General features: G+C 62.7%; 2 protein-coding genes and 1 long non-coding RNA gene across 3 annotated transcripts; 1 reads left to right on the top strand and 2 right to left on the bottom strand.

The window, feature by feature from the left end:
• Positions 1–111: 111 nt before the first annotated feature.
• On the top strand, positions 112–5729 carry GNAT1 (G protein subunit alpha transducin 1). Its single transcript, XM_074879415.1, has 8 exons — positions 112–408; positions 1787–1829; positions 2170–2311; positions 2387–2544; positions 2636–2764; positions 2853–2982; positions 3075–3228; positions 3489–5729. Exons 1-8 carry the CDS (start codon positions 303–305, stop codon positions 3677–3679), a joined length of 1053 nt encoding a protein of 350 aa, XP_074735516.1. The 5' UTR covers positions 112–302; the 3' UTR covers positions 3680–5729.
• GNAI2 (G protein subunit alpha i2) lies at positions 5253–21519 on the bottom strand. The gene is made up of 9 exons (XM_074879414.1): positions 21344–21519; positions 12214–12256; positions 11892–12033; positions 11350–11510; positions 8675–8803; positions 7336–7465; positions 6944–7097; positions 6331–6538; positions 5253–6173 (listed from the first exon to the last, which is right to left on the bottom strand). Exons 1-8 carry the CDS (start codon positions 21459–21461, stop codon positions 6348–6350), a joined length of 1068 nt encoding a protein of 355 aa, XP_074735515.1. The 5' UTR covers positions 21462–21519; the 3' UTR covers positions 5253–6173; positions 6331–6347.
• Positions 19883–21331, bottom strand: LOC141947842 (uncharacterized). Its single transcript, XR_012630282.1, has 2 exons — positions 20252–21331; positions 19883–20164 (listed from the first exon to the last, which is right to left on the bottom strand). It is a non-coding gene; the product is annotated as an uncharacterized LOC141947842 (long non-coding RNA).
• Positions 21520–22942: the final 1423 nt, after the last annotated feature.

Raw genomic sequence — 22942 nt, 5'->3', positions numbered from 1 at the left:
AGCTCAGCCCACTGCAGATTTAAGGGGGTTTATCCAGAGAGGGCGGGAGGGGGGGGCCCGACTTAAGCCACGGGTGCTGAGCGCAGCACCCCACCGGGCGGCCCCCCGGGACCTTGGCCCTGTCCTTGGCCCACATTGGGTGGCCGGTGGTGGCAGTGGTGGCGGTGGCAGCAGGGCAGTCGGCGGCCGGCACGGCGGGTGCAGGGAAGCAAGGGTCGGAGGCGGCGGGGGGCTGGAACTCGTTGCCCATCCTGGTGCTGACCTCCAAGGAGCGGGTGAGTCGCAGGGCTGCAGGGCAGAGGATGGGTGCCGGGGCCAGCGCTGAGGAGAAGCACTCCCGCGAGCTGGAGAAGAAGCTCAAAGAGGACGCCGAAAAGGATGCCAGGACCGTCAAACTTCTGCTGCTGGGTACGGGGGGGGGACGGGGACTCCCTGAGGTCCATCCTTTGTTCCTCTCACCCCAACAGCCCACCCAGTGTTCCTCTGACACTTTCCAGCAACCCTCAACCCAACCAGCCCACCCCAGCACCCCCACCCCAAACCACAACCAGCTCACCCAGCTTTCCCCCAGACACACCCCTAAACTCAACCAGCCCACCCAACCTTCCCCTGGCCCTCTGACACACCCTCTAAACCCAAGCAGCCCACCCCAACAACACCCTCATTCCCAGGCTGACCTAAACCTAATCCCCCCACCTCAACAGCCTACCCAACATTTCCCTGATGCCTCCAGCACTCCTAAACCCAACCAGCCCACCCCAAGAGTGCTCCCCCACAGCCTCCCACTCCCAGACACCAACCCACCCCAACAGCCCACCCAGAGTTTCTCTGACCCCCTCTAAACCCAACCAGCCCAGCCCAACAGTCCACCCAAGAGCTCCCTGCTTCTAAGCAGCCCTAAACCCAAACAGCCCACCCTAACAGCCCCCTAATGTTTCCATGATCCCCCCAGCACCCCTAAAACCAACCAGCCCACCCTAACAGCTGCCCCAATGTTTCCTTCTCCCCCTCCCCACCAAACCCAACTGGCCCACCCCAACAGCCCCTATTCCCAGGCTATCCTAAACCAGCCCATCTCAACAGCCTGCTCAACAGCTCCCCGCCCCTGCCAGGCACCCCAAACCCTACAACCCATCTCAGCCCAATTTAAGATTCCCCAGCTTCCAGATATCCCCCAAACCCAAACAGCCCACCCAACATGCCCCCACTCCCAGCCCCCCTGACCCCAACCAACCCATCTCAAGAACCTTCACCAACACCACCTTTCCAGCACTCCACCGCAGCTCCCCCCTCAACCCATCCTCCTAGGCACCCCCATGCAGCCCATGCCACCACCCCTGTGTCTGTCCCTGCAGTCCCAACCACTGCAGGTCCCTCCCAGCTGCCCCAGTGGTGCCCAAGAACTAGGGTGCCCTGGACATGGTGGGGCCATGGGTGGCATTGCTGTCCTCCTGGCCCAGCCCAGGGCATGTCCTCCTGTACTGCCACAGGTTTGGGCCATAGGGTGGTGGGGTTGCGATGCCACCGTGTCCCCAATCCTTCCCCCAGGTCCCCGAGCACGTCCCCAGCTGAGCCGCCACAGATCCCATTAACCACAGCAGCTCAGCCCAACCTTAATGCCCACTGGCACCAGGCTGTAATCCTCCTGCCCTGAGCCGTGGACCTGGCATGGGCACCAGTCTCCCCCAGCCATGCCAGGCACCGGGGGGCCAGGGGTCCAGTGCAGGGTGCAGCCAGGGGTGCCCATGGTGTGGGCTCCATCATGACCCGTGTTTTGTCCCCACAGGAGCAGGAGAGTCGGGGAAGAGCACCATTGTCAAGCAGATGAAGTAAGTGCCAAAAGGTGCCACTTGGCCATGCCCCACTGTGCCGCACGCCTGCCCTGCACCACAGCCACGGGGTGCCCCTGTCCCACCATGCCTGGCTCTGCCCCATGCCACAGCTGTGGGGTGCACCTGCCCCTTAGTGCCTGGTTCAACCCCACGGTGCCCAGTTTGGTCCCATGCTGCACCCATGGGTGCCTCCATTCCCCAGTGGACCGCCCAGCCCCATCCTGCACCCATAGGTGTCCCCTACCCCACAGTGCCCACCTCAGCTCCATGCTGCACTCATGGGTGCCCCCCCAGCCCATGGTGCCCAGCTCAGCCCCATGCCCCTCTCCCTGGCCAGGATCATCCACCAGGACGGTTACTCGCTGGAGGAATGCCTGGAGTTCATCGCCATCATCTACAGCAACACGCTCCAGTCCATGCTGGCCATCGTGCGGGCCATGAGCACCCTCAACATCCAGTATGGGGACTCAGCTCGCCAGGTGAGGAGTACCCTATGCTGGGCAGGGGCGTACCCCCCCAGCCCCCCCACCCCACTGAGTCTCTCTCCCTTGTAGGACGATGCCCGCAAGCTGCTGCACCTCTCGGACACCATCGAGGAGGGCACCATGCCCAAGGAGATGTCAGACATCATCGGGCGGCTCTGGAAGGACTCAGGCATTCAAGCCTGCTTCGACCGTGCCTCCGAGTACCAGCTCAACGACTCGGCTGGCTAGTACGTGGGGTGGGGGGAGGGTTTGGGCAGGGGGGTGGAGGATATCTGGGAGTGCCAGCTCATGTCTCATGCCCACTGCGTGCCTGGCCAGCTACCTGTCAGACCTGGAGCGCTTGGTGACCCCCGGCTACGTCCCCACGGAGCAGGATGTGCTGCGCTCCCGTGTCAAGACCACCGGAATCATCGAGACCCAGTTCTCCTTCAAAGACCTCAACTTCAGGTGGGGGCTGAGCCGCCGGCGAGGGCTGGTGCCGGGCGGGGGGGAGGGCAGGGGGCGGGGCGTGCTGACCCCTCCTTGTCCTGCCCAGGATGTTCGATGTGGGTGGTCAGCGCTCGGAGCGAAAGAAGTGGATCCACTGCTTCGAAGGGGTGACCTGCATCATCTTCATCGCGGCCCTCAGCGCCTACGACATGGTCCTGGTGGAGGATGACGAAGTGGTAAGGAAGGCTCAGCACCCATACCCCCTCTGCTTTGTCCCCATCACAAGGTGGGGGTCGCCATGGGGTGACGGGGTTGTGTCCCTCCGCAGAACCGCATGCACGAGAGCCTGCACCTCTTCAATAGCATCTGCAACCACCGCTACTTCGCCACCACCTCCATTGTCCTCTTCCTCAACAAGAAGGACGTCTTCCTGGAGAAGATCAAGAAGGCCCATCTCAGCATCTGCTTCCCCGACTATGATGGTGAGGGTGGCAGCAGCTCTCCCACTGGGTGCAGGCGGGTGGTGGTGGGGTGTTGGTGGAGGGTTGGGTGCCAGCACCCTGCAGCAGCCACCCACCAGGTGGCCCCAGCACCCCATGCAAACAGTGCTGTGCTGGCCTTGCTCACGGACCAAGCAAGGTTTGCCCACCCGGGGGAGCGCTGGGTGACACTAGGCCAACACCCATGGAGGCGGGGGGAACACCAGCCCAGGAGGGGACCCCACTCACTGCCACGTCACCAGGTCCCAACACCTATGAAGACGCCGGCAACTACATCAAGCTGCAGTTCCTGGAGCTGAACATGCGGCGGGACGTGAAGGAGATCTACTCCCACATGACCTGCGCTACTGATACCGAAAACGTCAAGTTCGTCTTCGACGCCGTGACCGACATCATCATCAAGGAGAACCTCAAGGACTGTGGGCTCTTCTGAGCCCCAGCCCCAGTGCACCCTCCCCAGCCCGGGCCTCCCCCTCCCCTGTGGCCCAGCCCCACTGCTGCCCCCCCCCCCGCCCACAACCATCTCCACTTGCCCCAAACCCCCGGGATTTGACCCGCTCAGCCCCAGAGCCACCCCTGGGTGGGGGACACGGCCCCACTTCCCTTTCACACCAGCCCTCCAGCTGGCCAGTGCTGTGGGGCACCCAGTGCCACTGGGTGCTGGGGGTCCCTGGGGGCTCTATGTGCTGGGGGACACTGGGTGACCCTGGGTACTGAAGGGTGTTGGATACTCTTGGGTGCTGCAGGGTGTTGGGGGTTCCTGGGTACCCCTTGGAGCTGGGGGGTGTGGGGAGGTCCCTTGGGCACTGAGGGTCCCTTGGTACCCCTTGGAGTTGGGGGGTGTGGGGAGGTCCCTTGAGTGCTGAGGGTCCTTGGGTACCCCTTGGACCTGGGGGGTCCTGGGGGTCCCTGGATACCCCTTGGAGCTGAGGAGTACTGGGGGTCTCTTTGGGGTCCTGGGGGCCCCTGAGTGCCCCTTGGAGCTGAGGGGTGCTGGGGGGTCCTGAGGGTCCCCTGGGTACTCCTTGGAGCTGAGGGGTCCTGGGGGTCCCTGGACTCCCCTTGGAGCAGGGGGGTGCTGGGGGATCTCCAGGAACCCCTTGGAGCTGAGGGGTCCTGGAGGTCCCCATATGACCCTTGGCACTGGGGAGGCTGGGGGTCTTTGGGTGCCCCCTGGTGTTGGGGGTCCCTTGGGGTGCTGCAGGGTATTGGGGGTTCCTGGTATCCCTTGGAGCTGAGGGGTGTGAGGGGGTGTCCCTTAAGTGCTAGGGGATCCTGGGTACCCTTTGGAGCTGGAGGGTGCTGGGAGTCCCTTGGGTGGTGCAGGGTGCTGAAAGCTCCTGGGTGCCCCTTGGAGCTGGGGGGTGCTAGGGGTCCCCAGGTGCCCTTTGGAGCTGGGGGCTGCTGGGGTCCCCTGGGTGCCACAGGGTGCTGGATGTCCATGGGTGCCCCTGGAGCTGGGGGTCTCCAGGAACCCCTTGGAGCTGGGGGCTGCTAGGGATCTCCAGGAACCCCTTCAAGCTGGGGGCTGCTGAGGCTGCTGGGGGTTCCTCATGTGCTGCAGGATGTTGGGTGTCTATGGGTGCCCCTGGAGCTGGGGGGTCCCTGTAGGCTGCTGCGTGCAAGATCTCCCTTGGGGCCACAGGTCACTGGGTGGCCCTGGGCACAGGGTGTCCCCAAGGTCTGTGTGGTACTGTGGCTCCCCTGGGCGCCAGAAACTCCTGGGTGCCACCACCCCCCTGCTGCAGGGCCAGGGGGTGGTCTTTGCCCCACCAGCAGCACCCCCAGCTGCTGAGCCAGCACCCCGGGGTGTGGGGGGGTTCAGCCCCCACCAACGTCCCAGCTCCCTCCCTAAGGGTCCCACTGGCTGCCCTCACCTCCCACACCCCAGGGGATGCTCCTGAGTTCCCAGGGTGATGCCAGCCCACCCCGTGTCCCTCTCCCACCCCCGGGGGCTCCCCCAGACCTCCCGCCTAGGTGAAGCACCCACGCCCACCACCAGGTCATAGAGGGGGGGCAGTATATATATTTTTTTTCTGGTTTTTTTCCTTTCTACATTTTATTATTTCAAACCATGTGAACAATTCGGTAAAACATCCTGTGGGAAAAGCGAGGCTGCGGGCACCAGCTGAGGGGGCCCCCCCAGGCTGGGGGGGGACAGCGGGGGCCGCTCTGTACAGCGGGCTCTCCTCGCCCAACGCAACAGCTAGCCCTACAAAACTAGGTTTAGAAAGAAGGGGGGGGGAATACAGGCAGCGGGCAGCACCCCCCCACCCACCCTCCTGCCCAGACGCTGCCTGCCAGGGGCTGCCCGTCCCTCTGGGTGGCAGGGTGGGGGGCAGCAATGTGGGGTGGGGCACGGACCCCCCCCAAGGCACACGGTTGGGGGGTGGGCTGACCATGGAGGACACCGCCACCACGTAGCACTCGACGCTTTTAAATAGTTTGGTAAAAAGTTTTCTTTAAAAAGCAACCTCGCCCCAGCCCGTGTGGTGTGGTTTTTTTGCATGGTTTTGGGTTCTTTTCTTTCTTTCTTTCTTTCTTTTCTGGTCTACTAAAAGGAATGTCATCGGTCGTGTTTTCGGCTGGGTGGGTATCCCCGAGGGGACCCCCGCGTCCCCCCCGTGCCAGCAACACTTGCAATGTAAACAGTGAGAGCGCCAGGGCTCAGGAGCGAATGAAGAGGGGGGCTGGAGCGGTTCGGGGGCTAAAAACCAAGATTAAAACCTCGTTTTCCCCAGGAAGGGTGACGCCGGCGAGGAGGAGGATGGTGGGTGGTGAGCGTGGGTGGCAGGGGGGACAAGGGCCTTGCCACCGTGCTGGCACCCAAAAAGTCTCTTTATGGGGTGGGGGCAGAGGGATGAATCCAAAGAGAAGCAGGAGTGGGGGGCGGCGCGGTCCTTCCTTCGCCAGTGTGGCCGGGGGTCCTAGGAGAGAGCAGGCAGTGAGTGGGGGGTCTGGGGAGGAGGGCACAGGCACTCACCGCCAGCCAGAGCCACCATGGGGACAGCAGGCAGCGCCCGTCCCCAGAGGATGCTCTGTGACCACCCCATTTGGGGGGCCACCACCAGGACTACCACCCACCTGGGCAGCGCCGGCCCTCAGAAGAGCCCGCAGTCCTTCAGGTTGTTTTTGATGATGACGTCAGTGACGGCATCAAACACGAACTGCACGTTCTTGGTGTCGGTGGCGCAGGTGAAGTGGGTGTAGATCTCCTTGGTGTCCTTCCGCTTGTTCAGGTCCTCAAACTTGCTCTGGATGTAGCTGGCTGCCTCGTCGTACTTGTTGGCCCCTGGGGAGGAGGAGACGCTGGGCTGCCCCATGGCCAGTGGGGCCACCGGCACCCCCCTGCCACCAGCACCCCCCTGCCACCCACACCAAAGGGGTTTGGGCTTGGCTTGGCTCCCCACGCCACCACAGCCACCGCCCCACTGCCAAATTGATGCTCCCCAGGCACAGTGACCCTCAGCTAAACCCCCCCAGGGCTGCTTCCCCTTGTCCCCCCCACCATCTACACCCATCCCCTGGGGTACCCCAAACTCCACTGCACCCCACTTGCTGCCCCAACACACTGGTTCCTGGGTGCAGGAGAGCCACCATCTCCATCCCCAGCATCTCCTGTTACACCGCCCGGGCAAGGCGCTGCCTGCTCCTCCTTCCAGGGGGACGGGGGGTGCACCAAGGGTCCTGGCGGTACCTGTGTACTCGGGGAAGCAGATGGTGAGGGGGCTGTGCACAATCTTCTCCTCGAAGAGGTCCTTCTTGTTGAGGAAGAGGATGATGGACGTGTCCGTGAACCACTTGTTGTTGCAGATGCTGTCGAACAGCTTCATGCTCTCGTGCATCCGGTTCTGGCAGGGGAGAGGGCAGCCTGAGCCGGGCAGGGAGCCCCCAGCAGCGCCTGCCCCACTGCTGCCTAACCTGCTGCCCCCCCACTGCTCCTGCCTGCCTGGGCAGGGGATGCTGGTGGCCCTGCAAGGCTTGGGCCACGCTGGCCAGGGCACCAGGGGCCACCAGAGGAGAGGGTGCTCCCCCAGTCCCCCAAAGAGGGGGCAGCTCATGGCACCGGCTCCATCCCCTCCTACTCACCATCTCCTCATCTTCAGCCAGCACCAGGTCGTAGGCACTCAAGGCCACGCAGAAAATGATGGCTGTCACCCCCTCGAAGCAGTGGATCCACTTCTTCCGCTCCGAGCGCTGGCCGCCCACGTCGAACATCCTGCGGCAGGGAGGCAGCGTGGCGATGGGCAGCAGCTCCCAGCCCGAACACCCTCACCCCACTCCCTGCCGCAGTTTCCCTGGCTGCCCAGAGCAGCAGTCGTGCTGGAAAATGGCACCAGAGCGAGCAGAGCACAGCACCTCTGCCCCAGGGATTTTGCCGGTGCTGTCGATCTGCCCTGGCACCCGCTGCCCATCCCAGGGACAGGGCGGTGTCCAGGCTCATTTCCCAGCCGGAGCAAATCCCCGCTGTGAGCTGGGCAGGATCAGGCCGCCTTTCCCAGGGGCAGTCAGCACGATTCTCCCTGGAGCTGGGCTCCAGGAGATGCTCTCACAGACCCACGCTGGAGCAGGCACTGCGGGGTTTTGCCGGAGGCCTTGGACCGAGGCGAGCTGCCGCAGCTCAGCCAGGCGGCCGTGGGCTCAGGGAGATTGCGGGCAGCTCAAGGGCTCTGGGGATGATCCCAGTGCACCGTGTGCTTCTCCCGCTGTGGACAGCAGAGGATGCCCTGCCTCCACGGAGAAGAGCCCAGCAGCAGTTCCAGATCCACCGTCAACTGCCAGGCTGGCAGGGAAAGGCTTCCTCACTGCTGTGGCCCCTCCCCGGACCCTCTCTGCCCTGCTGCCACCTTCAAAGCACGGTCCTGGCGACGTGTGACCAAGCACCTCCATCCCACCGGGGTGGCACAGGGGTCCCTGTGAGCCCCCACACTCAGAGAAGACCCCAGCAGATCTTTCTGGCAGCAGCTCCGTTGCCAAGTGACTAAATCCCCCGAGGTGTGCGCGACACTGGCTTTTTGCCTCGAGAAACTGGAGCCCTGACTATTTCCCAGGGGTTTTCAGTGGAAAACAACCCCGGGGTGCCAGCGGGCAGCAGCACCAGTGCCCGACTCCGAGACCCCTGGCTCCCACCCAGCGCCCTTCCCACGGCGGAAGCGGCGTCACAGCACCCGGAGGGTGCCTTCCCCCTTCCCCTCCTCGCCAGAGGCTGGATCCGCCCCCAGGCCGAGCCCTGCAAGGCGTTTTTGAGGCTGCTCCAGCTATTTCGGCGGTTTCCGCTCTCTCCGAGGCAGCAGCTCCCGCCATAAGCAAACCCACAGAGAGCGGCTCAGCGCATGCAGCGTGCAGGCAGGATATAGCCCAGCCTGGAGAGGAAGGGGTTGGGGTTTTTTTGCCTTGGAAAAGGCAAAAGGGAAAGGGTCAGACGTACTTGAAGTGCAGGTCCTTGAAGGTGAAGTGGGTCTCTACAATGCCAGTGGTCTTCACCCTGGTGCGCAGCACGTCCTGCTGGGTGGGGATATAGTCAGCACGGGCTATCCTCTCCAGGTCGTTCAGGTAGCTGTGGAGGGAGCAGAAAGTGCTGTGGAAGCAGGGCACGACCCACCCTGCATCCCACGGGGCATCCCCACACCACCCCAGGGTCCCCTGCCCACATCGTGGCATCATCCAGCCGGGATGGGCAGTGCTGAGCCGGGCAGCACAGCAAACCCCATCTGCACCCCGAGGACACCCCACGGCCCTGCCAGACACAGGCAGGGCAGGGCAGGATGGCCAGCTGCCGGGGCGGCAAGGGGACACACGGGAAGGAGGGCTTGGAGGGCAACATGTCGGCACTGGGGGCCAGGCAGGGGACACAGCTGGGGCTGGGGGGCTCTCCTCCGTTTCCCGGCTGTTTGCATGGGGGAAATGGCAAGAGGAAAGTATTCACTGCTATGGCAACCGGCCGCAGCGCCGGCGGAAACAATCGATGGCGCCGTGCCATTTATAGTCAAAAAACACAAAGGGCCGACATCCTGGGAGGAAGCGAGAGGCAGGCAGGCGGCTGGAGGGATGGGGAGCAGCATGGCGGGGGGGCTGCTGCCTGCCCCTAGCTCCCCAGGGTGGCATCGCCCACCCTGCTGCCTGCCTGGCCCTGCCAGGCCCCAGCTCCCGGCAGCGGTGGTGGCTCGCTCCCCAAGCGGCCACCAAGACCAGCCGAGGGATACTGGCGGGATCAAGACAGGTTTCAATTTCTCCAGCTCACTTTGCTTTAATTGGGTTATTATAAACAGGCTCCTTTAAGCAAAGTAGGCTTGCACTAATTAAGGCCTTTGCAGCCCCATAATCTGGTGAAAGCCAGATTATAGCTCGCGAGGCCATGGGGATCCCCGGCTCTGATGGCAGCATGGCCGCTTGCCAGCTCCCGGGAAGCCCTCCAGCATGCCAGGGCACAACGGGAGCTGTGGGTGCCCCGGGACCCTGCTGCGGGTGCGAGGGCGGGGGGGGGCTGGCACGCCACCGCCACAGAGCAGCTCGAAAACAGCCGGAAACACACACGGCCTCCGGCTGACAAAAAAACAGGAAACACCGCGGCAGGGCCATGCACAGCGCCGGCAGCACTCGGACCTTGCGCCCACCCCGGGGTGCTGTCAAGCGCCCGCCCCAGCACCCCGAGCTCCTGGCACACCAAGGGGCTGCGGAGGAGGAGGCTGCGGGCTGCTGCAGAGGGCTGGGGTGCAGACTGGCTGCATGCTGGGCATGGCACGGGGCTCCTCATCCCCAGGGTGCCCTGTGCCAGCAGCACCACGGGCACAGCACCACCTCTGCAGGGATGGACAGGGCATCGACTACCACACTGGCATGTCCGCAGGGCCGGAGAAAGGCTGGAGCAACAGCTCGAGGGAGCTCTTAATTAATGCTTGTCCAACCCCCACAATGTGCCAAACACTTCATAAACGCACTCACAGCGATACTCAATTTGCAGATATATTTGCTCGAACTGTGCATGTGAGCTGCCAGGCACCTGCCGGGTCTCCCGTGCCTCCAAACCAGCACCCACAGCACAGCGCGGCACTGCCTGGGAAATGTGAGTGCTGGCTGGGGAGTGATGGGGCTGAGCAGGAAAGGGGCTGGGGAGGGCGGATGGGTGCTGGGCAGGAGGAAGCGAAAGCCGCGGACGCTGGAGGAAAGCGCCAGCAGAAGCTTCTGCGGGGTCAGCGCTTGCCAGGAGCTTTCCTGCAACCTCTTCCTCCCAGGGACCTCAGTGCAGAAGACGGACCTGCTGGTGCCAAGTGGGAGGGGACAGCTGGGCTGGCATGCAGGGGGACCAAGCAGCACCCAGGATGATGGGGAGACCCAAGGGTGCTCAATTCCCAGCAGTGCCAGCCTTGGTGGTGTTTTCCTGGCACACCACGAGCTCCCCCTCACCCTGCTTTACCATGAGGGGTCTGGGCAGAAAAGGCAGGAGGGCACCATGTGAGCTGAGCGCAGCCCCAGCTGCACCACCCTCTCCAGCAATCATACTAGGCAGATTAACTTATATATTAAATCTCTTCAGGGATAAACCCAACCAGATGCAGGCAATTTATCTACCTAAACACCATTTTGCCAGCTAATACACCAGCGTAATGCCAAGTCCTTTCATATAAACCCATTTAAAAAGAAAAAGAAAACCCTCTTGCGCACCCTATTCATATATAAGGGACCCCAGTGCTTTCTTTGGGGCTTTTCCTTGCCTTCATGGCCCATGCCCATGGGCACGGGGACAGGCAGGACCCCCCTGCTGTGCTCACACAGAGCGGGACATCTCAGGATGCAGAAGCCAGGGGAGAGCATCCCCAGGGAAGGGCAGTGGGCACAGAGCGGCAGCAGGAGGAGAATGCACCAGTGCCCCCCTCCCAGGGGATGCAGCACCCCGCCAGAGGAGGAAACAGCTTTTGAAACATCCGCCTTCCCAGTTCTGCTCAGGCTCAGCTCCAGCGCTGGGCGGGAAGTGGCAGCACCAGCCCCCAGACCTGGTGATGGGGAACAGCAGCCCGGGGGGGATTTTCTGTTGCACAATAAAGGCGAGGCGTCCCGCACAGCTCGGCTCCCGCTGAGCTGGGGGAGCGGAGCAGGGGTACTCACTAGGCTGCGGAGTCGTTCAGCTGGTACTCTCGGGAGCGGTTAAAACAAGCCTGGACCCCATTGTCAGCCCACAGCCTCCGGATCACGTTGGCCAGGTCCTCTGGCATGATGCCTTGCTCCTCGGCAGTGCAGGAGAGCGCAAACAGCTGCCGAGCATCATCCTGCAGGGAAAAAACAGGGTTCAAGCATCGGCACGGGGTTATCAAGGCTCACTCTGCCCCAAAGGACCTGACTGGATCCCACCATGTCCCACCCAGACAGCAGGGCAGGAGCTCCAGTGGTGGATGGGGATGAGACCCAGGGGAAGCAGTGGGACCCCCAGCCCTGCACTCATCAGGGGACACGTTGGGGCAGGCCACCCATGGGTTATGCTTTGGGTCCCCCCATCCTTGGCACCAGGGACAGGAGGTCACAGCCCGCCGGGGAGTAGCAGGGCTTGGGCAGAGCCACCCTTGATCCTGGTCCAGCTTTGGGCACATCTGCTTTTTTCCCCCAAGAACCCCCACCCCTGCCAGGTGCAGTGGGAGCAGGAGGGCACCCACCGCTCTGGAGGAGTCTCCAAAGTCAATCTGCAGGTTCCCCATCGCCTTGATGATGGCCATGATGGACTGGATGGTGTTGCTGTAGACCACGGCTTTGTATTGCCGGCACTCCTCCTCTGAGTAGCCATCCTCATGGATGATCCTGTCGTAGAGGAGAGACACAGTCAAGGTCAGCCCTTTGCAGAGCACCCTGGGGTGCTGTCCCCCACCCATGCTCTGTGGCAACACCCATGGGGAGCTTTCCCCGGCCACTAGCATTTTCAGAGCCCATGGCCAAGGTCTGTGTGGTGCTGGCCACAGCGACAGCATGGGAATCACTCACTTCATCTGTTTGACAATGGTGCTCTTCCCAGACTCGCCAGCACCTGTGGAGAAACGAGAAACAGGGACAAACAGTGAGGTGCTGCCTGAAGCTGGGGACCCCCACCCTACTGGGATCCCCCCAGCCCAGGGAGGGAGGGCAACAGGTGCCTCAGCCAACAGAGAAGAGCTCCCAGCGTCAGCCGGAGCAGATACTTGGACAGGCCCTGGGAACATCAGAGCCAAGAAAGGGGGAGGAAAAGGGGAGCCTGGAGGGGACCTTGCAATAGGTCCAGAGAGAAGAAATTACACCTGCTCTGGGCCAGGGAAGTAGCATCAACCCACTAATGTTTGCCCTGCAGTCCTGGCATGCTGCAGCCAAGACAACCGGCAGCCCTGGTGTCGGCCGAGTTCGGGAGTGGGGAGCCCCCAGTGACAGGGGGCTAAGCCCTGCCTATCACCCTCCATCCCAGCTTCAGGCAGAGCCTGAGCTTAGCTGCTGCACCCACATCCTGCATCCCTATTGCGCTGGGGGATGACAGAGGTACGGGCAAGGAGCTGGGCACCCGAAGCTGAGCACCCCAAGGAACTCGGGAAGGAGCTGCCGCCTCCACCAGCCAGCTCGAGTGGCTCCCAGCGGGATCAGCCGCCCCCGAGTTGCTTTTTAAATAGCGCGCACTTTCCAGCCTGCCGGGTCCCGCGCCCCAGCCTGCCTGCGGAGGCGGCTGCCAGCAGGAAAGCCGATGGCTTTTGGGTTGGGTTTATTTTTCAGCAACCAAATGCAGGATGCCAGGATTTCAGAGGGGACGGCCAGGGAGCCTAAGGCTCCCCTTCCGCCACCCTGTTCGCCTTGGGATGTTACCCCTGCGCAGGCAACGTGCATCTCCCGGCCCAGCCCTCCGTCCCCAGGCTGGGAGCGGGGAAGGAGCGAAGTCACTCTGGCTGCAAGAAAGGGGAAGCTCAAAGGGGAAGCTGAAAGGGATGGCGCATGTCCCTTGTCCCCTCTCCAGGCACGGAGTGCCACCAAGATGGATGAGCGCCTGGCTCACCTCGCCCCGGGACCCCCAGCAGGATGAGCCCCCTTCGGCCGGGGGCCAGCACAGTCCCTGCCTCTGGGTGCAAATCCCAGGGGATCCCCCCATGCCAAGTCCATCCATCTGTCCTCTCCCAGCCCTCTCAGCAGATCCTCCTGCTGCTGCCCTCAGCCATGGAGCTGCCCTTACGGGGGGCCCCAGGCAGGCAGTGGCAGGGCTGTGCCAGCACGGCCACAGAGGGGGAAGAGAGATTACAGACAACTTTAAAAAAAAAAAATAAATAAAAAAGGAGATTATGCTAAAATTAACCAGGAAAAACAGCCCGTCATGCCAGCTGAGACATGGTGGCAGGGAGCAAATGCCTTCTGCCCATGCCTGTGCCACTGGCATAAATGCAGCCTAAGTGATGGGCACATATCCCAGGGACATCACCATGGGCACTGCTCAGGGCATGGAGCCCCCCGAGGTTGGGGCCATACTCACGATATACAGACCCTGTACTTATTGTCACGACCATCCTACTTCACAGTTTCCATGCTACATACGCCGAGGGAGAGGCTTTGCTCAGCCCAGAGGCGAGCGTTCGGCGTGGCGAGGACTCTCCGGCGCTGCTGACCCAGCCTCCACCGGCGCCCTCGGGGTGCTGACGCGGCACCCGGCGCAGCCCAGCCGGTGTTCGTGGTCAGCGCTGGCAACTCCCGCCCGGAGCTGGGAGCAGCGTGGGGAAGGACTCAGCGTATCCCTTCATTTTTTCCATTAAATACCGCTGGTTTCTGACAACACCACCCCATACCGCCAGGCTCGTCAGCCAGGGCCAGCTGCATTCACCGTGCCCTTCCCCAGCGGGTGCCCGGACAGAGAAACTGAGGCAGGTGGCAAGGGAGGACCCTGCTTATAAGCATCCCTGGGGTGAGGTGCCAGCCAGTCGTCCCCCAGCCTCCTGCTCTGCCTGACCCTGCCTGACATTTGCTTCCAGCCCAGGAGAGAACAACCCCCCTGGGATCTCCTGCCAGCTCCTGGCAGGGTGACAGTCACCGGCAGGGCAGCAGTCGCCAGCAGCCACCGAGGCTGGCCATTTCCCTCATAAACTTTCCCCACGGCTCCTGGCTCCTTCCCCACAAAAGGCAGCTGTGCCATTGCCCCCCAGTTTCAAGCTAGCACCTCTGCTTGCCGTCGGGAGCTCGCCCAGCACGAGAGCCCGCACGCTTGCAGCAAGCACAAATTCAGGCCTGAATTACTGACACCCCCCCGGCTGTCCCGCCAGCACCCAGAAGGACACCGGAGTGGCAGCAATTAGTGTCATTCCACACACCCCCCGCTTCAATTTCCCTTTCAAATCATTGCCTTTGCCTAACGAAGGGCCCAGGTAATTGCTGGGGAAGCTGCGTGCCTCCCCCAGCCATGCCACCCCCAGCATCTGCCGGGGCCTGATGGGCGTCCCAGCACCCACAACTCCCACTCAGCTGAGCACGGGGGGACCCTTCCCGGCCCCCCCAGGCGAGCACAGCGGAGGGGAAGGGTTTCCAATCCCCGGAAAACGGCGGCTGCCGTCCATTCAGCCCCAAAACAATCCCCGGGCAGGCCGCCAGCTGCTGGCTTCCACCCTCCTGCCCAAATCAGGCAGAAGACAGGCAGCGCCAGAGGGGCTTCACGTCCTTCAGACAGCCCACACCAGCCAGGCATTGGAGGGGGGATGGGAGAAGCCCCCCACCATGGGCTGACCCTACAGCCGGGCTTCCTCCAGTCCTGCCTGCTCCCTGCCCATGCTGCCCACCCTTCCTGCCTGCCGGGACTGGGAAGCACTTACTCCCAGAGTGGTGCCTGTCAAAAATAGAAGTAGAGTTCTCTCTCGGGCTGATTTCCCCCTTTTTTTGTTAAAAATAATCTTCAAAAACTTAAAATGAGCAAGCAGCTGCCCAGCTCCAAAACTCCCCATTAATCCACTGGCGAAAAATTTCTTTAGCCAACATATATTTTGCAGTCCATGATTTAAGATGCTTTCTGGCCAGCATATATTTAATGCAATATATGCAATACATTTCTGGCCAGCATATATTTAATGCCATGTATTTAAGGAGCTGGTCACGGGTTTCAGGGTCCATCTCACCCCACATCGCCAAGAGGATATTTTCCATCTTGCTGCACGGCACCATCCTGTTTTATGCCTTCAAATATCCAGGCGTGGATGGAAGCAATGCACAGCTGGAAAATTTTCCTTATTACAGGGGAGAAGCTGGAATTCAATCCGCCAGCAGCTCCAGAGCCATCCCCATCCCCAGCACCCAGAGGCCCGTCCTCTGTCGCTGTGCCGGCAAGTGTTCCCAGCCTGGCAAAGAGCAGCTCTTATTTGAGCATGGATTTACTGATAGCTTTTACTGCCGGACAAACCCGCTGATCCCCTTCCCTGCAGGACAGACAGATGGCTGGACAGAGGGATGGCTGTAGAATGCACCCCCCTTGGCACCTGTGGGGTCTCCACCACCAAATGGGACTTTCAAAGGACTGTGTTAAAAGCAGTTACCCTAAAGACTCAAAAAATAATAATAAAAAGAGATTCCCCTCGACATTTTCCTTCCTACCCAAAATAGATGGAAAATTGCTGTAAAAATAATCCCTTTTTTTTTTTTTTTTTAAAACCCCACAGCGACAGGGCGTTTTTCCCAGGGGCCATCCCATTCCGGCACAGGGCTGGCCACTTCCCAGGAGGAGCCTGTGCATCGGCAGCCAGTGGGATGCCACGTCCCCAGGCAAGACCCCAGAAAACTGGAGGGTACGGGGAGGTGTGGACCCTGCTGTCCAAGGCAGCCAATGGAGAGGCAGCAAAGAAAAAACCCACAAAATAAATAAAATAGAAATAAATCGGCAGTGGGAAGGACGTTTGGAGCACACGGGGGAGGAAGAGGTGGGCTGGGGATGGCTTCCCAGGAGGAGCACAGCAAACGCACCCCCGGTGCTAACAAGAGCTGCTGGTGCTCACAAGCTGGACAAAACTATCCTTGTGATGGGCTTTTTCCAGGAATCCTGGAACTTTGCTTCTCTGTTTCTGCCCCTGCCATAGCTGGAGCAGTCCCTCTGCCCCACCGCTGGCACCAGCCGCCTCCATGCCCCTGCCACTGACACCAGCTGTACCGGCACCAGGGCGGCTGGAGAAAAGCCCCCACGTGGCTCAGTGGCGAGCTGTCCGCTCCTCCCGGACACATTTGAGGTCACCAGCATCAATTTTGGGGCTCGGCCCTAGAAAATGGGATTCCTGAAGACTGTCACCCACTGCACCCCCCCAGGTCACTGCAGGCACAGGGACACCGTGATGCTCCCCGTATTCCCTCTGCCAAACACCCAGAGTGGCTCCTCCGGTGCAGCCCGTGCCGGAGAGCTGCCCCCAGCAGTGCCACGTCCCCAGGCCTGGGTGCCATCGTCTCCTCCATCCCGCCCTGATGGGGTGGGGGCTCACCCGCTGGCACAGCTGGGATGCCACCAGCACCCTGCTCCCCCGCCTGGGTTTTCCACCAGCGGGGATGGAGGATTACTCAGCTCCCCCAGCTCCGGTGATTCAGCCAGCCTCCGGCCCGGAAACCCGCACTCCGGCCCGGAGCAGGAAACCCGGCGGCTGCGGAGAGGCCAGGCCAGCCCCGGCTACGGCAGCGGTGCTCGGGCACACCGCGATCTGGCCCCGGCACCCACAGCCCTGGGCAAGCTCAGCCACGGGAGATCTTCTTCTGTAAAGCTATATATATAGGTAAAGCAATATATATATATGCTTTTTAATATATATAAAAATCAATTTATATATTGTTCCATACTAAAGAGCAATATATATATAAAAATATAAAATATATATTTCTAATGCATATATGTAAAAATATATATAAAATATATACATATAAGCCTACTGCCTCTCCTGGGCAAAGCCTAAGCACTCATCTCGGAGCATAAGGCAGCTGCCTGCACCTGGGATGTCGCCAGCAGGGACACTGGGGTGACCTGTCCCAGGGCCTGCATGCCGGGCTCCTTCCTCCCATCCCATCCCATCCCATCCCATCCCATCCCATCCCATCCCATCCCATCCCATCCCATCCCATCCCATCCCGAGCCCAGTCGCCAGCTCCAGGGGGGGTCCCTCCAGCATGTGGGGTCCCCCCAGATTTAACAGCACCGAGCTCTTTCCTTGCTTCCCCACCACCGTGACACCTCCCAGTCTATGGCCAGAAACGCCACTGGGGCACCACCAGTGTCTGCACTGAAAGGGAGACCTGATCCCCTCCCGTCACCCTGGGCTGGGGCAGAAGGGAAGGTAAAAACAAAACCCCAAGACAGGACAAAGCACAGTAAAATGGGCAGCTTGCACGCCAGCCCAGGGTAGCACCAGGGCAGCACAGCCTCCGAAAGTCGCAGCTGGTCCCTCCCTTCCTCTATTTTTATGCAAGCCCTGAAAAAAATATAAAGCTGCTGAGCCCTGCCCTGGCCGCCCTCGCCCCGGCTACCGGCTCACCCAGGCAGGATCTTGTGCAGGCAGCTGCCTGCATGATCTACCCCTGTGCGACCCAGCCCAGGTGGGGTGTGAACAGAGCATCTTCACCCCAAGGTTTGCACCTCCAGCACTGAAAACCGCTGGGGATCAACGTGATCAACCCACCAGCGCCTTTTCCCCGCCCCAGGCGCCTTCGCAGCCTCTAACGCCTCCTGAGCAGCCAAGAAATCCTTTTGCTTTCCTAATCCTCCAAAGGAAGTTCAGGAATTAGGGGCTTTGAACACGGCAATCGCTTGCCTGCTGCTGATCCTGCATCCCCCCCCGAGCATCCCAGCTCCCGTGGGCAGGGAGGTGGGCTGGGCAAAACCCGACTTCCACTGCTGCCCAGCAGAAACGGCTGGTGACTCCAGTGATCTGAGCCCTGGCAATGCCGAGGAGCCACCGGCGGCACCAGGAGCTGCTGGCAGTGCTGCTGCATGGGACAGATGCTCCAGGTACTTTCAGGTGCTGGTGGTGGCTCCCGGCCTCTCCCAGCACCAAAACCTTGGGAGGTTGTTGGTTTCCAGCACCCCTCGAGCAGGGAGGAGGAGATTGCTTTGGGGGGGATGACATTGATTCGTTTGGGTCTTCTCCCCACCAGAGACTGGAGCTTTGAACTATCCAGCACGCAACCTATTTGCCAGAGGCAGCAAATGGCAGAGGAAAACCTCCAGGCAGCAGCAGGTGCTGCAGGCAGGAGCAAGTGCTGTGCCCACACCTCCAGTACCATCGGCGGGGTCCTGCCTGCCCCAACGTCCATCCCTCTCCAGCTCACCTGCCGCGGCTGAGGAAAGGCAGAAGTGGGCTCACAGCCACACACCGGGCACGGCACCGAGCCAAGGCAGCTTCCCCGGTCAACCCCAAGCCCTCCACGGTGCCGGTGGCCGGCACGGTCCTACAGTCCCACTGCCACCGCCACATGCCAAGACTGGGTCTCTCTGCTTGCACCGCGTCCTGCTCGGCCACGCCGGCAGCTCCAAGCCACAGCTGTGGGATGGCACGAGACGCTGGCAAAAAACACACGGTGCTTGGAAGAGGCATCTCCTCTTCATGCTGCAGGCTGATTTGGCACAAAGGGTGAAGCTATTTTTCTGCTTATTTGTTTTCCACCCTAATTTTTCTCCCTATTTCTGGAGGGCACGGGAGGGCTGCAGCTCCCAGGGAGGACTGCAGAGCTCTGCTTTGCCAAGCACACTCAAGAGCCATGGTGCTCACCAAAAAGCACCTGCCTGGGCTCACGCAAGGCCCCGGTTCTCCTCAAAGCTTCCTCTGACCATGGGAAAAAAAATAAGCTGTAGTAAGGGCAGGCAGCAGGGACGTGGAGGCATCCCCCTGGCACCATGTCCCCGCTTCGAGGGGTTCTTGCAGAGGAGGGGATGCCGCAAGCAGCAGCCCCCGGGGGAGCAATGCTGGCCCCACCTCCGCGGCTGCTCCCTGCCAGTTTGGGAGGATTTTTCGGCTGCGGCTCAGCTCAGAAACTGGCAGTAGTGACCCAAGGTTCCAGCGCTATTTACACCTGAACAGCTGCGAGAGGAAAATGTAAACATTGAAACACAAAAAAAATTTAAAGAAGAGCCATTTCTCTCTATTTCTGGCTTTAGAAACTATCCGAGATCAGAAATGCTGCTCATAAACGTTGGCCCCAGCAGAACGGAGCGCAGCTGTTCTCCTCCTCCTGCCTCCACTTCAGCACAGAGCGATGCCGGCCGGCCGGCCCATGCCGCCATCCTCACCGACTGGCGAGCCCCCGGCCGCCCCTCAGTGATGCTCAGAGCTAACAGTGCCGGGGTGATGCTCCCCATCAGGAGCCCTGCGGAAAGGCGGTACCAAACCCCCTCGGCCAGCTGCACCCCTCCAGCACCATTATTTCATGTCAGGCAGCAGTTCGAGAGGAGCTGAGCCGGCAGCAAGGCCGGGTGTGGGAGCAGCTCGCGGTGAAGGGGGACCACGTGTTTCCCCAACAGCCTGCAAACCCCGTGGGGTTTCTCGCCGCCGGTGCCCTCCCCTCCCCGGAAACAAGCGGGTCGGAGAGCTTGCACAACCGATGAGCCCCCCCTCGACAGCACAGACCCCCGCCTGGCCCCCTCCCACCCCAGGATGGGTCTCGTCACCAGTACGGCTCACGCCAAGGCAAAAATTAAACAACAATAAAACCAAAAAACCGAAGCGCTCTATTAAACGAGCGTTTCAAGGCGTTAATTACGTATTTCTCAAGGCAGGCAGGGGTTGAGCAAATAAAGGGCTGCCGGATTTCGGCGTGACTTCCTGCTGCCGGCAGCTTCCTCTGCCGACGGCGACGAGCCGAAAGACATTTTCTGCCGGTGCTCCCCTGGCAGCAGCCAGGGATTTCTCTGCCTGTCCCAGGTCCGGCCACCCCACGGTGCCGTGGGAGCCCCACGCGCTCCCACGTCACACCCGGAGTGAGGCTCTCCCTGGGAATTTCGGAAAGGGAATAAAAACCCCAATTGGGAGTTATTAAAAAAAAATAATAAATTAAAATAAATAAGTGGCTGCCTTACCCGCAGGCACAGGGCAGGTCTGTGAACGCCCACAGGAGCATCGCCAGGGTGCTTTGAAGAGTGCGAGCGGCCCGTTATCGGTATGAAAATCGGGTATCCATGGGGCAGAGCGCCCGTGGGCTGTGCGGGGCCCTGCCCGCTGCGGGCAGCACGTGGGGCAGAGCCTGCCGCCCGAGCCCCCGCCATCCCACGGCGAAGGTGGGATGGAGGGGCCCGGGCCTGACCCGGCACCCCGGCGGGGGGAGGCACAGGGCAGTGGGTGACCATTGGTGCTGTCACCTCCGCCCCAGCTGGCCTGGGGAGCCCATGGAGGAGCCCCCCAGCACAGCGGGGCATGCGGGGGTCCCGGGCAGGCAGGATGGGGTGTCCAGACCCACATGGCCTTTACTGGGGGGGCACAGCTGCCAGGAGGGTGGGGATGTCCCCCCGCTGTGCCGCAAAGGGATGGGCACAGGCTGTGGACACCAACAGGGTTGAGGGGACGGTACTGCAGTGGGGTGGGGCTGGCACCCCACTTCTGGGGGGAACCCCACGGCCCAGGGTGGGGCTGGCCCCCCACTCCTGAGCGACATCCAAGGCTTGCTGTAGGGCCTGCACCCCACTCCCGGGGGGATCCTCAAAGCCTGGAGTGGGGCTGGTATCCCACTCCTAGGGGGGATCCCCAAAGCCCAGGGTGGGGCTGGCACCCCACTCCAAGGAGGATCCCCACGGCCTGCTGCGGGGCCAGCACCCCATTCCTGGGGGGGGGGGGGGGGGGTCCCTGGGGCCTGGGATGGGGTCAACACCCCACTCCTGGGGGGGATTCCCGAGGCTTGATGTGGGGTCAGCACCCCAATCCTGGGGGAATCCCTGGGGCCCCAAGATGGGGCCGACACCCCTCTAGGGAGGGGGGAGGACACACCCCAAAAACTGGGCTGGGGCCAGCATCCCCCTCCTAGGGATCCCCGGGGCGGGGCTGGCACACAGGGTCGCTCTGGGGACGGCGGCGGGCGGGCTGCCCGGTACCGGCAGGGCCGGGCGGGGGAGCCCGGGGCACGGTGTCCCGGGAAGGGGTGTGGGGGGGGGAAATAAGGCGGTTCCCGGGGGTCTCACCCAGCAGCAGCAGCTTCACTTCCCGCGCCGCCTTCTCGCCGTCCTCCCGCAGGTTCTTGTCGATCATGCGGGAGCGCTCGGCAGCCGCCTTGTCCTCGGCGCTCACGGTGCAGCCCATGGCGGCGGCGGCGGCGGCTGCCTGCGCGCGCCCGCGGCTCTGCCCGGCCCGGCCCGGCCCGGCCCCGCCCCGCCCCTGCGCGCCGCCGTGGGGCGGGGCCGGCGGAAGGGCGGAGCCGGAGGGCGGGGCCATGGCGCGGGGCGGGGCCTCCGCGGGCAGAGGGGCGGGGCCTCACCCCTGCGCGCTGGGACGGGCCCCCAGGCGGCAGCGCCGGGCACCGGCGTGGGGTGAGACACGGCGTGTCCCGGGAGGGACGGGCGTGGGGCCTCGGTGTGTCCCGGGAGGGGCGGGCGTGGGGCCTCGGCGTGTCCGGGAGACACATGGGCAGGGGGATGGAGTCTGGGTGCTGCATTTGGGGTCCTTTGGGTGCAGAGAGGGGGGTGCAGCCCTGCGGCCAGCAGTGGGGGGCGATGCTGTGTCTCAGGGCCACCTTCTCTGGGGAGGTGGCTCAGACCTTGGGGACCTGCTTGTCCCGTCACTGCCCATTGGGGACCCCCGTGCCACACTGCCGGAGGAGGGAGCTCCTCGGCGTGTGCCAGGGCTGAGTGTGCCGGTGACAAGGGATGGGGCAGGCTGGGACTGGGCAGGACGGGGCACCCCGCAGCTTTCCCCCAGGGCAGGGGGTACCCCCGGTGCTTGCCCCCGCACCAGCTCCCAGGGTGGATCCCTTGGGAATTGGACCCCCCGCGCAGCCCAAGGAGGGTGCCCCGCTCTGCCAGCTGCCCCGCGGGGCTGGCCCGTGCCAAGGAAGCCGCCCCAGCTCCGTGCCAGCCCCACGGCAGCTCCTCGCCACCCACCTGGGCCCCCCAGCCCCTCCTCACCCCCCCAAGCTGGCACCCACCGAGCAGAGGCGGGGGGGCAGCGAGGGATGCTCTGATTTGGAAGCCGCCGTGCCAGGAGAAGGGGTGCAGCATCTGCCCACGCAGCCCAGCTCTGGGTCCGTGGGGCAGCACCCGTGGGCCCGGCGTGGAGGGAGCAGGGCTGTTCCCGTGGGAGCGGGCCGCGGTGCTAATAAGGCTTCGCTAATGAGCTGGCGCTGTGCCCTGGCCCGGGGCTGGCTGGATAAAGCCCCGAGCCCGCAGGCAGGGGGAGAGAGGGGCCCGGGCTGGGGCGGGGGGTGCAGGGAGGGCTCACCCCCACTCCACACCAGCAAGTGCTGGGGGGCTTGGGGCTGCACCCAGGGGATGTTGGGGGGCCCTGAGGGCACCTGCTGCCCTGGCACTGGGCTTGGGACGCCTCCAGCTCCGCTCCCCAGGGGTCCCGCTCGCCCAGAAGTCCCACTCCCCCAGGGGTCCCGCTCCCACGGGCATCCTGCTGCCCCATTCTGGCCGCACCCAGCAGGTCTGCCACAGGCCAGATCCGTGTGTGGGAGCACAGCACCCCCTTGCACCCGCGAAGCCCTGCCCCCCGCCCCGTGTGCATGTCCCCCCATCCCCGTGGGCCTGCTGCCCCCCCCGGAGTGCCGCCGTCCCCGTGTGGGC

Source organism: Strix uralensis, chromosome 10, assembly GCF_047716275.1.
Source record: "Strix uralensis isolate ZFMK-TIS-50842 chromosome 10, bStrUra1, whole genome shotgun sequence".
In the NCBI taxonomy this organism is placed as follows: domain Eukaryota; kingdom Metazoa; phylum Chordata; class Aves; order Strigiformes; family Strigidae; genus Strix; species Strix uralensis.
The sequence above is the reverse complement of the archived record's forward strand: the minus strand, read 5'-3'. Positions and strand labels throughout refer to the sequence as shown.